The 18,056-nt window shown below is 35.8% G+C and overlaps 1 protein-coding gene and 1 long non-coding RNA gene across 9 annotated transcripts in view; both read right to left on the bottom strand.

Annotated features, from left to right (window-relative positions):
• LOC147870885 (structural maintenance of chromosomes protein 6-like) overlaps positions 1-13,768 on the bottom strand; it is a 43,179-nt gene extending 29,411 nt beyond the window's left edge. For 5 of the 7 annotated variants that reach the window (XM_087341725.1, XM_087341730.1, XM_087341728.1 and 2 more), the window contains exons 1-3: positions 1,657-1,803; positions 1,030-1,225; positions 314-472 (exon numbers count right to left, since the gene is read on the bottom strand). In XM_087341725.1, the coding sequence (XP_087197851.1) occupies positions 314-472; positions 1,030-1,225; positions 1,657-1,803 (502 nt within the window). Of the gene's footprint in view, positions 1-313; positions 473-1,029; positions 1,226-1,656; positions 1,817-7,311; positions 7,465-12,029 lie in introns of those variants that run through there. The other 2 variants (XM_087341726.1, XM_087341732.1) reach the window with 2 other exon arrangements.
• The window catches only part of LOC147870877 (uncharacterized), a 321,359-nt gene that overhangs the window by 233,168 nt on the left and 70,135 nt on the right, over positions 1-18,056 (bottom strand). The window lies entirely within an intron of this gene.

The following is an 18,056-nucleotide window of genomic DNA, read 5'->3' as shown; positions in this document are numbered from 1 at the left end:
ACCAACAGGACTCTCAGAAAAGAAGAAGCCTGATATGACACTTTTACGCAATTTCAGTAAAATGGGCCTGAAATCTGCGCATCTTTTTAAACAGCCAAAAATAGAACATATTTAAAACAAATATGACGAAACAGACATTTACACATAATCAGTGTGCATGGTAAAATGCCCTCTTAAAACACATATACAATCAGGAAGGGGACAAGTCATATTTTATTTATAAAAAACTAATTGTTTAAAGATAACAAATTTCTTGTTGAGAGCATCCAATATCTGAGATGAAGGAAAAGCAGAGGGAAAGAAAGCCCAGTACCTTCTTCTGACTTTATTTCGTATGTGCCGCGACCAGTTGCATCGAAGCGTCTCCTTACAATTATATGGTCACCATATTGTTCTCTCTCGTAATTAAGGTGACCAGTATTCTTCAATGTCACTTCGATGGTAGCAGTGACTTTACCCTTCTTTATAAATTCTGGAAGAAACAGGAACAATTCTAAAATTCTGATACACACACTTAATCTTCCTTCCAATATCATATGAAATAAAATTAAAGTTTCGGACCAAATCCACTGTTCATTCAGTATTAGGTTAACTGAGAGGATCCTTCGCAATTCTCATGTTCTCTAATTCAGTCATTTGGGCTTGATGATATTAAACATCACGATCTTACAAAATTTACTTAATGGGTTGGCAATAAATACCATGGTATAATTTTTTTCATCAGTGCAGGAATGGTAAGTCATGGTAGGAGAATATCCAGCGCACAATATGCTGGATCTTCTCTGCCCCCTGAGTTACCAAGCTCACACATGTACACACTATGAATTATTTTATATAATCAGATTAAAGAAATTTAAAAACATAAATAATATGTACTGGGAAATTAGTTTTAAGGGAAGATAAGAGATGACAAATTTCAGTTCATTACCTGTGTAGACTGTACACTCAGACTTTTCAGACTGGACTAAATTCAAGCTAGATAAGCAAAGACTAAACCTATGACCTTAGCAACTTGTTACAATATGTTACCTTTCAAAGAGGTTCCTCTCTTAATAGCTCTTGGGTTACCTCCCAAACCAAGTACAAGAGCATAAACTATTGCATTCTTGCCACTGCCATTCTTCCCAAAAACAAAATTACCTCTTCCGTTCAGACGAACCTCCAAGGATGAGTGGCACATGAAATTTGTTATGTATATTTTTTCAATGATCCCAGATTTTGGTTCCTGTAATGTCAATATTCTTTTAAAATAAAATTGCAGTAAACTCTACAAATGAGGCAAACTTGTCCCTGAGCACCAGAACCATGCTAGTTCAGTTGCAACACATCAATCACATCTATAATAATCAATCTTCAGGGGCTCCTATAATGTACAAAGTTCCACACTTTTCTGTCAATTCATGACACACAGATTGAAACTTCAATCTGCAGTACAACAAAAGTGGAACTCCAAGATCCAAATTCTTAAAATGTTCACACATGAATACATGACTTAGAAGAAACCCAGGCACCAAAACAAATATTTAGTAACATGGCAACCTGGTACATATTATAATTTATGCTCTGCGTGTGTAATCATGTGCCTATAAATAAGGACTCATATACAGTATATATTCACGCATGTACGCGCGCACACACCAGTTACATAGAACTCACATTTGAGGGGTGTCCACTAGAACTGGATTCGTCTCCGTCATCATCTCTTCGGAATTTAGAGGTGCTCGGTGCATCGTCTGATTCTCGAACTCGCTCATCTCGACTGCCAGAGTTCTTTTGTTCAAGTGAAGCTCCTTTCACATTCATTTTTAAAGATGACCTACAGAATCAGAAACATGTGAGAACTACATCTTTACTTCTTAGATAATTTCATAAAAATGTAACAAACTTAATTTCACAGACTTCAACACAACTTACATGCATAATACCTGTCTCATATAAACCGTACTTCTTGAATGAATTATCCTAGGAATACGATAGAACTTTCTTTCTGCTGTTACGTCCTCCCTTACATCCACACTAAGTAACCACATCTAAACAATTACTCACAAAACACACAAAATATGTAGCTTAAACTCAAATTTTAAATATTTCACGATACTGTATCACATCACTACTCGCTTACACAGGCCCACCTGACTCAATTCTCATTCAGCTAGACACTAGATGTACGTAATTTTTAATAGGTCTTATTTCATAAGGAATTCAAGAATAAACAAATATGCAATTTCCACATTTACTTCTAGTCAATCAACAAAATCTGGACATGTGAAGGCCAGAGTGAGCGAGCAATTTCACATGAGATACGGGTCAAATTCCATTTTTAGATCAATGAAATCTAAAATCCTACAATGAGCTGGGTTTATGGCTTGAAATAGAAATCTAAGGAATTCACACTGAATTTCTTGGTAAACATCAATTTGGAAGGCACGTACTTGGAGGAGCTGGTAATTATATAATTCCCCGTGTTACATGAAAACCGAAAGTTTACTGGTGTTCACTCGACTCGCCACCAAAGTCAATTTCCATTTATGCCTGTGTCCTGCCAGTGGTCTCCTTACTTCAAACATGAGGTACACATTTCATATACCTCCAATGCGCGCTACATGTCTCCTCCATCAAGCCCTCCTAGATTTTATTATCGTAACAATATTTTTGAATACACTGGATACTACGTGCAGAACGTAAAGCCTTTGTGTTTGCATTTCTGTACAAAAAGTTCTCAAAATCGTTTATATCGAGGGGAAAGTATGGAATTTGACATAAACCGACCAGTCCAAAAAAGGAATATTAATTAACAAGAAACAGAACAAGGGGAAACAAATTACAAAATATTCTATCAACTGGTTTCAAGGCACACATTTCTTTCTACTCGGATCCCAAATACATCCATCCACACTCAATTCGACTCGAATGTAGAGAAGTTTACACAGCCCTGTTTTAGTTGCAAAGAATAACAACATACTAGGTCTCTCTTCACACATGAACATGTTTTGGTCATTTAAAATTACGTAACTTCAGTATCGCAAACCAGACAGCGTCGAATGACAGAATAATTAGTTAATAATTAACCGGAAAGTATTCAGGATGGACGGCCAGTGGCGTAGTTTAAGGTACCATCCAGGCATCTTCCTGGAGATACTGAGGAAAATCATGAAATACCTCCATCAGAAAGCACGGTCTTTGGGCTGAGAACAGAGCCTCACAAATACGAAACCCGAACTGTAATTATGTGACTGCGATGATGTTCTTTGTCACTGAACAAGTAGACCTATTTTCTATACGTGTTTGAGGATTCTTACGTTAGTTAGGGAAAATTGACTGCATAAAAACGTAACAAATGGCTGCTCAGTCAATATGTTCTTGAAGAAAGGTACATTTATCATTAATTATATTACAAAAATAACGTTATATAAATCAATAATGGACTGAATCGTTTCCTTGGCTTTATAAACTCGTCATTAAAGAAAAACTAAGATGATTTTGGTAAGATCTGAGTTCTCCACAGCGACGAGTATGATGATGGGGGCACAAGGATCTGAAACGGCGGTCAATATCTACCAAACTATAAACGGCTTCCGTACAGACTAAACTTTTAGACGACTAATAGTGCCTTCCACTGACGTTAAATTGTTTCGACGGGTAAGATCGAGCGAGTTCACCCGGTGACTGCCACGACTGCACACTGGCCGGCAGAAAAGCAGCTCATTCATTACAATTGCAGTGCCTAATTGGGCACCTCCAAATACAAATTAGAGAAAAATCCGGGACAGCCTTGTGACATATTCTGGCCTCCTGACGATAACTGACAGATACAATGACCTGAATGTTAACGCCATCCGCAAGTTAAATATGAACTCGGACACGCTGTCAAAAATGTATCCCCTTTTAAACCGTTGCTCTAACACTTTTAAGTTTTTCATTCGGGCTACTACGGCAACCGCTGCTCGTTGTTGTCCCCATTTTAAAGAAGAACAATTAGGATTCTCTTAGCTCGAATGTGACTCCGATGCAGTTCGAAGAGCCTCACACAACAGTTAAATGGAGTATTCTAATTGTGACTGCGCGTGGTACGTGCAGCGCGTCCTTCGTTCGCGGATGAAAACGGCACCTGATGTGGAGGGCAGCTGCTAATACTTTAAAGGTTGCTGTGTATGCGAGTGGAAATGTATATGGATTCTGAAAGACTAAATATAATTAATTCATCAACACAAATTACAGGACAGAATTTAGCAATTAGTAAAACTCTTACTGGTGAATACCATAACATAAGTGTAAAAGTTTCAACCTGTAGTTTAATATCACCTTAGCTGTACACACAGCCACGTTGTTCACGATATCGCAGTTTAACAGCTTTCAGTAGAGGGACAAAAATGTTTGGTATGGTGAACAGTTGTAATTACAACTAATACTTTTGCTGCAATGTCACTGACAATTAAAAAAACTGGCACAAGAACAAATACAAATAAAAGCTTTCTTACTCAGACTAGTGACAGAGTCCTCAAGCAATACGGTACGATCCCTAACTCACAAAGCAAGATGCAATCAAGCCATGGCCAGTGCATGCCTTTCAAATTCCAATGCAATGCCAAATGTAGAATGACTTTCAATAAAAGATAATCATCACAAGGCACAGAAAGTATGATCCCAAAATCCTAACAAGCTGTCTTTTTATACTAAAACACATAAGCTCCATTAGGCCCTCATGCTATTGTCATTAAAGAAAAAAGTAACCATATTTATTCCTCTGTTACTTTAATAATGCTTTGTCATTTCCGAGGAACACTTATCATAAACTGGCAGGAACATTGTAAATTATAAATTGTACAGAATACAGCAATACCCAGAGGAACTGAGGAAAATAATGAAAACTGAAAAGTTAGGGTATCAGATTTGAATCCTGAGACTATGGTGAACTGGAAAGAGAGTAAAACAAAGCAGCTGTGGCATATTTTGTTATATAGTTCACTGGAATGATGAGAAAACCTCAGTCTTGACACCTGTAACCAATTTCAGGATGTAAGCCACATACAGCGGTATAAATTTTTCCTATTAATTATAGTTAATACATTCATTCCTCAATTTTTAAAGGCAGATATTCCCTTTTTTATTGCTACATATATAAAAATTAATTTCATACTCATTTAGAGAAAAATTATTATCGATATGGTAACGTGATACATTCACATACTAAATAAAACCTACAAGTAAATATGTAGTACACACACATTTAATATAATGAACACTGCTAATTTGATACTAATTAAAACAAATTATATAAACAACAAAATTATTATTCTTTAACCCACTGCTCCTCAGACTGTACAAGAAGAAAAACACAGTGAAATGTCACCTGTAATTTTAAACTGGGTTTAAGGCACTACAATCTACTGTTTAAAATGTTTTAAAAATAAATTTAAATGGTGGCATTTGACATCAATATATGACGATTCACTTGTGGGTACAAGTCGATTGCTGAGGTACCAACTGAGAAGCTACAGAATTAAATATGCTATCTTGTTATTTGTTTCATAGAGATCCTTGAAACAGCAAAGAGCATTCTCAGATTTTTTTGTTCAATATTTGGACCAAATACGTATGCTGCAGGACCCTTGTAAGGGGGGGAGACATTTAGACAGGGGTAGGGGTGATTTGACTGAAGAGTATCAATGGGATTAGCAGAGCAAGGTATTGTATCACCTGCCTGGAAAGAGTAGTAAACTATAGCACATCCCACAGTACTGCAGTATGATACAGCTTGCTTTTATGATATATAAAGAGTTCAATTTCTTCCCAATAAAAAATGACAATCTCATAAACTCGTGGGTATTTTAAGTAGAGCTGAAGTCTGAACTTCATTCCCTCAAATATATACACAGTCATAATGATATAAACAGGGGCATTTTAAACTGCCTTTAGACTGTTTAGTCCGATTTTGACATTCTGCAGGAAAACAAAATTCCTTTTAATTATTCCAAATTGTTTGAAAATTTCAAGTGAATCTTAGTTAGAGAATCCTTTCCTTAAAGTGGATGATTAGGTTAAAAATTAATCTTTGACGTACTGTTAAGCCTTAGAAGCATTTTGGACATACACAGTGCTATTTGTCTGAATATATAGACATTATAACAATATCACGACACAACAGGACCATATAGTCCTATTCAACCAACCACACACACACAAATTAATGGGACACTCAACCCTTAAAGCTTAGGAACATTTGTTCACACAGATCAACGCTTATATCGTCCAGTAACCGAGACCTTCAACAAAATGATGGACACCAAGAGAATTCAATGGATGTCATGGTATTGGCCAAATTTTATTTTAGATTTAAATTGCATTATTCTTATTACCAGCTGCCATACTGCCACAACAAGCTGGTTCAATTTCACTGTCAAATGAGATTACTTCATCAGAGACACTCTTCAAAATTAGATGTTCTCTATTTCGTTCCTCAAGTTTCAACTAAACGTAACTTCAATACATATGTCAGTTTCTGTAAACATACGACGTAGGTCATTTACAGTATTCAAACTTCCAAAACAACAAAAATCACGCAACTACAAACAATGAATGAAGTATTATTTGTTGTGGCAACATTGCGTGTTTCATCTAGCTTACATTCAGATGTCACTGACAAGACATCATCCCCATGTGATCTTTTGGTAAAAATAACTTTCATAGGGTTGGTAATCTTAATTTCAATTTCGGAGTTGTGTGTGTGTTTGCTTACAGTTCAAAAAAATATATTCTAATTCATATGAAATTTGAAGTGCTTCTTCCTGGAAACCAAGAAGATATTTTAGAAAAGTCAAAAACTCAGTCCTGAATTTGAGTGCTGGTGATGGTGCTTCCTGTTGCTTGGAAACTAGACATGAAAGGACAGTGCCATGACCGAAATTGCTTTTTTCAATAAGCAGACCACAGTAAAAATGGCTGCAACTCCAAAAACAGAGATACGGGTGAGAAATGGCCAATGAATTTTGCTTACAAAACATCTTGTTCCTGCTCATAAGGTTCTTTTACATGCCCTAAAACTATGACATGAGACCGCCGGCTTTACTTCCCCTCTGAAGAAAGTTTTATCATCCTTAAAAGTCCACCGACCTTGGCTGGGTTTGAACCCGTGAACCTTGGGTCCAGTGGCGAAAACGCTAACCACAAGTCCACTGAGGGCAACTTGAAAGTACAATAGTCAAAACAAACAGGTAAGCAGATTAATACGGAGCAATCACATTATTACACATTATCAGACTTTCATCTCATCATGCTGACTTAAGAAGCAAGTAATGAATTCCCTATTTCTACCTGCTGACTCAGACGACTCCACCTTGATGTAGTAGCCTCCACATCTGATTTCACTGTCTGTGACATGATGCCATCATCCACAAAATGACGTCCAATATCCTGGATCTTGGCCAGGCGAGCTTCTGGATGATTTCGAATGTAGTTTTCAAGGTCCTTCAAAAGAATTGCTAAGTCATTTACTTTCACAAAACATAAAAGTAGCTATAGTGACTTCGAAAGCGATCCAGGAATGACACTTTTTAGGATATAAGCCAAAAGACCGATCATTTGCAGGAATTCCATAATCTTCAAACACAACTCCATATAAATTGTTTGTTCTTTAATGTGTTTACTCATCAAGGAGATGTGCAGAAGACTGAAATAAGAATTATAACCTTGCAAGCTACCCTGAAAGACCATTTCCTCAGAACTCACTCTGATCCATAAATTTCAACAAGAGATGTGAAAATGAATATAAGCCAGTTCAGAATGTAACTGCTACATAGCCTGCAGATATGGAGTCTTCTCAAAGGTTTCAAACTCAGTTATTCTGACCGAGGTTTTTTGTGGGTCTCCTTAGTATTTTCACATAAATGCAAGAAAACTGCCCTAAAGTAGACTCTCCCCTCAAAACTACCCTACTCCTATTCATTCAGTTACGAGGGAAAAAATGTGTTAATGCCTGCACTCATCAACTTCACAGTAAATAGTCTACATGCATTATCCTCAGAAGATAAATTTCAGATTCACTGAATATGTAACATTTGAGGTTTCCACAGTGACAAATCCAAAGACAATGATCACTGGTAAACTTATACCAGACCACAGAAGACAGCCATCTTATGTCTGGTCATCTGACTAAGTGATTTCCCTAATCGCTTCTCTAGTTTGTCCAACCAATCCATTTCTTGGGCAAACAAAGCTGATTACGGAAAATTCTCATATTTTATTCAATTACAGAAATTTCAAAAAAACAAAAACAGATGATAGCTGAAAATAAACTATAAACTCTTGCCTGACTTACAACATAACGTAAAGTCACCTGGTAATTAAACAATATCTTACTATTAAATAACACACGTAACATTTATGCACACTGAGCGGAAACACAGTGAGTATGCATATACTGAAAAATGTGAAATGATTCAGCATCTGTGCATCAGTCACCAAGATCCACTTATCATCTGACTTACTCATCACCCAGATGATGGAGGCTGCAAGCATCTCAGCAATATTATGGTAAAATTAGGATGAGCGAAGAAACATAACCAGACTTTTTGGTAAGTTTGTTGAAGGAATCTGACTGATGAAGAAATGTGTGTCTTCCAAAACAATTCATTGAAGATGTCAATGGAAGCCCAGTGACACCAGAAACAAAAAGATCACAACATCAAAATGCTGATACGTTTTTCTAATTTCAACAGAAACATCCATTATAAAACTGTTAATATAAAAGTACACATATATAAACAGTTCCGTCAGTACAAAGTTCCTCTGTTACGGATGATGGCACAGTACAATCTGTTAAATCATTCTCCATAATTTCAAAATCGCAGGTTGTATCATTTAGAGGTTATGAATCTCGATGTAAGGTCATGTGTCGTACTCGCAATTTACATTTCTTAAAAACTTGCAGAACATAAATCAAGTTCTGTATGAAATAAGCAATATTGCTATAGACATCTGCAACATTTCAGAAATATCTTTGACAGAAGAAACAATTAGCAGACCTCAAATAGGTAAGTGGTTTCAAAAGTTCAAAAAAATAAAATGACTTTCATCGAAGATACTGAAATTTTACAGAAACCATCCGACAGTAAAGCAGATAAAAAGTTATACAAATTAGGGAACTTGTTTACAAATAAATCAGACATCTCACCAAATGTAAGTTAATAAGGATGGATCGTCATTCTGATACAAAATCTTAAGAACCGACATACTGCTGCAAAATTTGTGTCTCATCTGCTGACTTACAAGCAGAAGTAGAGTCAAGTCGATATGTCGAAACTCCTGGAAAACTTCAGAAAGAACCTTATTTCCTTTCCAGTGATAAAACAATGGTTCATGGGAACCCCAAAACAAATCTTCAAAATTAATCATAAAAAAAGGCCAGACGAGTTCGCTCAAATGCAAGGAGCACGTAGAATGTCCTCCTCTTTTGATGTAAACAGAAATCTGTATTGGGAGTTTATTTCATTTATAAGTTTTTCTAAATAAAATGTTGTGATTGCTTTCTTCACTCTGTTGTTTGTGCAGAAATTTCTGACAACCATTCCGGCTGTTGTGCATTTCTTAACATATTCCTCCGCATCTAGTATTGTGCGACTTTTTGTTCTTCCAAAAACTCAATTTAGAATTCAAAGCGAAAAGGTTCGATGACATCAATGAAATAAAGGGGACAATCAAAGACTAACTAACCAACCAGATGGCTTACCGAACCCGAAGGTTCATCACCGAATTAACCAAAGCCCTCCACCGGACCCTGTCCTGGGCCAACAAAATCCAGTTTCCTTCAACTCCTATCTCCCATAGATCCCGCCTGACATTATCCTCCCATCTACGTCTAGGTCTCCCCAGCGGTCTCTTCCTTTCAGGTTTCCCAACCAGTACCCGGTGCACACCTCTTGTCCCATCCATGCGCGCTACGTGTCCCGCCCATCTCATTCTTCTCGACTTAATCACCCTCACAATACTGGGGGAGCAGTACAGATTTTTAAGCTCGTCATTATGCAGTTTTCTCCACGCCCCATCGTCTTCCCTCTTAGGCCCAAATATCCTCCTCAACACCCGATTCTCAAACGCCTGCAATCTGTGTTCCTCCCTCTGAGTGAGAGACCATGTTTCGCACCCATACAAAACAACAGGCAAGATTATTGTTTTGTATACTTTAATTTTCAGGTTCTTAGAAATCAGACGGGAAGACAAAATATTTTGCACTGAGAAGTAGCAAGCATTTCCGGAATTTAATCCCCTCCTAACTTCCTCACGAGTATCATTTTCATTTGTTATTGTTGTTCCCAAATATTTGAACTCAAAGACTAGGTTTTCAAAATTCCACAGCAGCTTATGAAATTACAGAAGCTCGGTACTTGCTGTAACAGGTTTGAAAGGGTACTTCCAGACAGAACAGCATCGAATAGCCAATAAGTACCGAGATAAAATTTCAGTATGGAAATTTAACTTGTCACATCTCGTGACACTGGCTATTAATGAAACAATAGGAATGTGATTCCTCACAGAAACTGCAGGATACAGAATGCTGGATCTTAAATGTAACAAAGATAATAAATAATAAATATGAGGACAACATGAAAATAAATGGTTACAACATTTAGGAAGAATGCACGAGAACAGAATTCCAAAGCCACTTTATCAACATAAATCGAAGAGTACAACAATCCAGGAATGCCTGAAAAAAAATACAGAATAACTTTAATCCCTGTATATGGGGCAGGCCAAAACTTAATCCATAATGTTGACGTTGATCACGATGAGACGAAACACCTTCGAAAACCAAAGATGATAAATTCAAGTTTTAGATCCTTTACAGCAACACATTCATAAAAACAGGCGAAATCTTTGGCAAGACGAGAGGACAGTGTTACTTTTGACAACTTATTCCAGTCCGAAAAAACAAATAACAGTGTTCAAACATTTACCACAAGAAAAAATCTTAAAGAAATTTAATTTTCAATCATCTGGAATAAATTCAGAGCCATGCGATTATAATAGAATTTGTCAGAATATGTAAAGTCATAAGGGGCGTAATTTAAAGCTGACCAATTCATTAAAGCTTTGTGAAAATAATATTTTTTTTTCAGCCTACTTCCCTTTCTCATCTATCTAAATGCTGCTCTACAAACACAGAAATATGGACAACTGTCCCTCCCCTAAACTCGATCGGAGGTTAATTTTTCAATTGCCCTCGTAAAATGATTTCAGTTTCCATAGTCAGCATCAGAAGCAGGGGATTTTGAATACAATTGATTTTACTGTTCAAAAATGTGTAGGTGAGAGCCATCTGCAAATAACTGCACGGCTACATAAATAAAACAGAAAAGTAGGCTTTATGAGATGGTTCTTTATAATGAAAATCAAAGGTTCCTCAACAGCTTACTATGCTAATCATTCCACTACCAAAGGGCACAAGTGACTACTTTATTCCAGCAGAGTTATTAGGATGTCTTCCAACGACCCCTCCACACATGTGCAAATGCACAGAGGTTATATCAGTTATGGTTTCAGGTGGAGACAAACACATACGAAAAGTTAGTCGTTTGATAAACAATAGATAAGTACAAGATTTTCATTTGAAAACCAAACACAAGAACACAGGAATACTTAGGAGGAAAGTACTGAAACGTTAGGTGAGAAGTAATTTTTCTGTAGCTTTCAGGTTGCCCATAATGTTACAGATATTCAACACATCTACATTTCAAAATTTGGAACCTTCAACTATTTCCAATACTGAAAAAAAATTTGAAGAAGTCTTCATACTTCCTGCTGTGAGAACCTCAAATCTTACAGAAAAAAATATGTAACTAAAATCTGGCACAGAAACAAGAAGCATGTTATTTTTATTTCCAATAATTTCTTAAAAACAATGAATAACAGTTCCAAATCAAATTATTTCAGTAAACAAAATGACCACATTAACTTAGATTGTAAGAAACAGCTGATTCCCTCACGCACTGAGTTAGCGATGCACAATCACTTACAACAGCAATTTCTACACTTACCTCTAAATTCACCATATTCTTGTGAAGCTTCTTTAAGGATCTTAAACTTATTGCAGCTTCCATCTGTTACATCACTCCATTTGGCATTTAGATGTGTGAACTTCCTTGCAACATTCTGAACGCAGTTGCCTTCACTGCTCTGCAAAACAGATCACTTCCTGTGAAACACAAAATTAAGGAGAAACAAAAAAGCTGTACATATAACAGAATTATGATGCCAGTTCAATAAGTTCCAATAATAAAGTTACTGCAGCAATCGTGGGCACTGAAATGAGAAACTAGTAATTTCTTATATGAAGAAGCATCACTGGGAAACATGTAATGTGCTGCATATGACACATGCTTCACAAGTATGTCCGCTAGACAGTGCCAAAGTATAACGTGGTTAATTTTTATGTCAGTCGGGAATTTTTGTAGTCAGCTGTCAAAATGTCAACATCAGAACTTACGTAAATAAAGAACAACAAACAGTTGTCTTTATTCAAATGCTTAGCCCTCACACAAACGCTGGTTCTTAATTGTAGTGAAAATAATGTTCATAAATTGAAAAATTGGTATAAATTTACACAGTTCATTGTGTGATACATTCCTAAGAAACATGAATGTTTTGTTATAAAGATTTATAAACTTAATGACATGACTGGCTACACATGTGACAGTGAAAAATCTCACTAGGAGAGTAGCAATAAACTTTAAGAGGAAAATCGTTTCTCTTCTATGGACTTATGAGGTATCAACTGTCAGTCAGAATAATACGATAATGACAGGGGAACTTTGGTAATTAGACACTAAAACTGAAATGGAGGTGTCTCAACAGCAGTGATATCGAAAGGCTAGCAAGATGTGAGCATACTAATCCAAGTACATGAAAACAAATTAATATGTTTTGTTAATGGAAATACATCGCAAACAGCCTGTAGAAAATTTACATAGACTCCACTGTATTTTCTGTTTTTGTCTTATTATTCAGTTATAAAATTCACAGCTACAATAATTAATTTATAAGGGTCTTGGATAGAAATCACCAAAATTCTTCTCTCTGTAATACAGCCTCTTCCTTCAGAAACAGAAACTTGTTCAGCTGATCATAAATTTGATTATTCTTATGAGAGTTGAATACTCATCACTGTGATCACAAAATCCTGTTATTTATTCTGAGTCACTTCAAAGCAGAAGTCATGTATAATGTATGAAGTCCTGAAGATTATATAAATTGTATGAAATGACACGTTCGAAATTGTTCTTACTTTACGTCCTCCACACAAGGGAAAGATGACACACATAAATTCAACACACGCTCAAATAACAAAATATTAACTTGCACGCCGTCGCAATATATGACAGAAAAGATACACAACAGTTACGCCATTATCTCTTACGCAGGGATGGCAACATCTGAAAAGCAGCGAACACATCCCGCCATCGCGGGAGAATGAGGGATATTCAATTATCATTCTTTGCGTACTGTAACAGACTCTGCTGCCATCTACCGACCACGGATCTGAAGTAGATCTACGTTGAAGCACAGTCCATTGACCTGCTGTTTGAAATGCTGCCTGCAATACCACACATATTGTAATATAGCTGTGTGTTGGTTGTCTTAATAACCTTCCACATTAGCCATTAACCCCCAATATTATGATGCTCAAACCTTATTACACAAGTCTTATAGCATCAAATATTCATGGCAAATGGCTAATAACTTACAAAACACAGAAATACACACAGTAAGAAAACAAATTCAATAAGTCAAAAAATCAAAAAATGCTTGAAATTGTCAAAAAAGCGCACAAAACCAAAAAAATCGAAAAATTTCACTTTAAAATTTTTTCCCCTAATTTTCAAAATTTTTTGGTTTTTACGCTTTTCAGACAATTTCCAGCATTTTTTTATTTTTTTTTTAAAAAAAATCAAAATTTTCAAAAAATCAAGAAATGGAAATTTTGAAAGAAGCGCACAAAATCAAAAAAAAATTTGGTTTTTACGCTTTTCAGACAATTTCCAGCATTTTTTGATTTTTTAAAAAAATAAAAAAATCAAGAAATGCTGGAAATTTTGAAAGAAGCGCACAATATCAAAAAAACGTTTTGGTTTTTACGCTTTTCAGACAATTTCCAGCATTTTTTGATTTTTTAAAAAAATCAAAATTTTCAAAAAAACAAGAAATGCTGGAAATTTTTAAAGAAGCGCACAAAATCAAAAAAAATTGGTTTTTACGCTTTTCAGACAATTCCCAGCATTTTTTGATTTTTTTAAAAAAATCAAAATTTTCAAAAAAACAAGAAATGCTGGAAATTTTTAAAGAAGCGCACAAAATCAAAAAAAAATTGGTTTTTACGCTTTTCAGACAATTTCCAGCATTTTTTTAAAAAAATTTAAAATTTCAAAACTAAAGTTGGTACCTTCCTAATTTGACACAGGGATGATTAAAAAATCTACTGTGTGTTCAGTTACAGACAAAAGCAAGAAACCGCTAGGACTCTGTGGACCACAGTTGGTGAATGGGAAAATTATGAAAAAACAACTATGCTGGCAGTTTTAACGAGACAGTAGTAGAGATGAGCAGTGATAAAGGCGGGTTTTCACACTGGTAAGTAAAGCACCTTTCTTTCTGTTTCTTATGCTCAAATGTCCATATGAAGAGGGCTTAAAATGGTAAAATTAATATTTTATGTTGTTAAATTATCTCTGTTTACAACTGATCTATCTTCTGCCTGTGAAAGACTAAACAAATAACTGCTAAACTCTGAGACTACACTGGAAAATTTCCAATTGCAGGCACGTAACAGAGGAAAAGTATGTCGTATCTTTCTACACACGGTTGTGACTGTTTAAGCGGAAGGGAACTTAGCTGCCTTGATACAGTTGAAGCAGCTTCTCTGATCTTATTGACCCTCGTTACAAATTCTGCTGCGCGATCTCCTCCAACATCCTAACAAACGAAACAAAATTCATATTAGGCAATTGCTTGAGATCCCTAACTATCTCTAGATTGCAAAATAAAATAATGAAGATAAATATTTAACCAAGTGGATCGAGAAGATGGCAGTCACTCAACAGGTCAATAAATTATACGCCTTTTACGAGTTCAATCCAATCCAATACAACCTATTGTCTGTGATCCATTTCAAGTAACATCCCATCTATACCTGTTCTCCTAAAAGGGTTCTTCCTTCATGTTTCATGACTAAAATTTGGGTGCTTTCCCTATCTTCCTCATTTGTGCTACATGTCCTAATAAGCTGGTGCTCAAAATTTTAAGTTTGGATTTATTTCATAGTACCCTTGAACCGTGCTCCAAGCCAGTCCATGGGTCCATATTCAACATATTCGGACTAGAGTTGACGAAAAGCCAGAAGATATGGCTTGAAACCCAGGAGTCTTTCATCAACATCAGTCGCCATGAAAGTCTCACTTTATACATATTTGGACTACCCCACCACACCTGGTGGAATACTATGGAACTATGTATATCCTATACAGCAGAATGCTTAAACCTTTCTGATCATTCAATCTATTTTTCCAAAAGACTAAGAGTCGATGAATGTCAGAAACAATCACTTATTCAACAGCTGTAAAAACATGCGTTACACTACCCTCTAAGATGAATCTTAAGAATAATATTTGGAGTCGAAACTGGACAAAAACAGATAATAGAGTATTTAATTATGAGATGCTACACACAGACATTCAGATAAATAAAAAAAAATCTCCAACAGAATTTGCACAATTAGACACTTTGCCGTCATGAACAATCTTCTCCTTAGAGTCTTTCTGGAAATGTTGAAACTGTCCACATACATCGTTCCATTTCTCGTTTATTTTTCTAACTGTACGCTCAGTATCACCACAACCAATTTTCAATCTCTGAAGTTCTGTACATTTCTCATTCAGTCTTGCAATCTCTTTTCCCTTTCTTTTAAAACTCCTCCTGGAAAGCCTACAAAATGGCATACATTGAAGAACGGTGTCATATGTTGAACTCGGCAAACGATTACAGTGCTATAAAGAATAGGTACTACCTTCATCTGAACCTCCTCATTATTTGCTTGTTCCAACCTTCTTTTGGCATCCTTTAACCACATCTGTAATTCAGCCACTAACTTCTTCTACTCTTTTGATTCATTCTCACATTGCCGAGCCCCACTTTCCTTGCCTACAGACAAAAATAAAGAAAAATTAAAGAAAAATTTCATTCTAGCATACAAACAGTTTATAATGTAGGGGACTGATGATTCCTGTCTTTGCCCAATGTTCTCCTACTGATTCACTCCTACAAAAAACACGCCCTGAGATCAAACGTAATGGGTCCGTGTGCATGCGTGTGATTAAGTATGTATGTATATATTTATTTATGTACATACAGTACACAGAGTGTCTCACCTAACTTTGAAACTTCAAATATTTATCTAATTTTAACACGTACAGGAAAAAGTTTCAACTAAAATGTACACAGTGTGTAATGGGGGTATACATTAAGCAATAAAATATTAATTATGGAAGTGCTCTTAAGATGTTATTAAGGTTACATTCCTTTCCTTTAAATAGAAACCTTTTAATTTTTAAGCCAGAATTACAGCCAGATTTGAGATGAATTCATGTTTGATGATGTCACCACTCAAAGTATGAGACAAAGGCATCAATACATGCCTACATTGAAAGTTGGAATGTTCATACAAAAATTTACAGTAATAACTATTCAAAATTGTAACTATTGTTATAAATACACTTTCAGATGCATTAAATTAAAGAGGAATTCACAGACAGCTGAGGTTAGAGGCACATCACACAATACAACTATTTAGAGAGTTACAACTTTAATAAAAGTTTATCAATTATAAAGTTAAAACAATGAAATTCCTAAATTTTTCGATACAAAATAACGACATCCTTTTCAAGAGTCCATGTGGCAGGAGAAGAGGGCAATCACCCTGATTATGTACACAGCAAGGACCAATCAAACAATGGTAAACTTCTACCAGACTACACAGTGCTACAGCCCAGAACACGGACATCTTAATTATTTTGCATCTGTTTGACTGTACTTTAAAATGAGCTCAATTTTTTTTACTTTTTATAGAGCCACAAACTACCTACGTCTGCAACAAATTAATCTTGTTTGGAAGGAAAAATCAATTTCATGCATTCACATTTGTCAGTGCAAGTGAGAGATGAAGAAAACTTTTTCGAAACCTCAAATAGGTTAATAAGATGCTGTACTTCCGAACAATTTATGTATCATATTATTGCAGGTACTGACTTCAACACCAAATCATCAATAAATTAAATTTAAATATGGGTGGAAGAGGACAAAGGAATTTGAGTGGGCATCAAATAAATATCGTATTCAGATTAGTAAAATGCGATTACAGAGAACACATCTGTAATTCCTTTCTAATGCTGCCACTCCTCTTTTTATATTTGACTGTAACTCCTGCTATTAATCAACATGATATAACAACTCATGTTTACTGCAAGGAACATTCTGATTTTGCCAGAACTACTTTTCACAAATGTACCAAAAAAGTAAGTCAGTTTACTACATTTTTCAATGGATATTTCAAAATGGATGGTCCAGAAGCAAGTAAGAGCGAGCCAGGATTCAGTTTGTGCATAATGTGTTTTATATTACTAAGAATATTTTATATTAACAAAAATTAAGCAAATAAAGTATTTTTACCTTTGACATTTACTTCACAGGACCAAATTAATAAGAACCTGAGTTTTTTCTGTGAGTTTCATAATGATTGAGTCTGAGATGTCCGTATCATTACGATATTTAAAGTAGTAATGAAACTTAGAATCCGACATCAAAGTGAGTCCCAATCACTGCCTTACCTTACGTGTAGGTCCTCGACCAAGTGGCGGCTCTCCTGTACCAGCCTGGTGAATACAACACACCATGATCTCTATGAGACTGGTTTCCTCTCAGCCATCCAATGCTTCTTCTGACGGTCCTGGTTCCTCTAGCAGCAAGTACGTCATACACTCCCAATCCTTCATCATCTCATTTGATTTCAATGAGGG

The sequence above is a fragment of the Zootermopsis nevadensis genome, unplaced genomic scaffold, assembly GCF_977971745.1.
Source record: "Zootermopsis nevadensis isolate Lab colony 2312 unplaced genomic scaffold, Znev_1.0 Znev_ptg000085l, whole genome shotgun sequence".
Classification (NCBI taxonomy): Eukaryota; Metazoa; Arthropoda; class Insecta; order Blattodea; family Termopsidae; genus Zootermopsis; species Zootermopsis nevadensis.
Note: the sequence above shows the minus strand (reverse complement) of the source record. Positions and strands in the feature narration are given on the sequence as shown.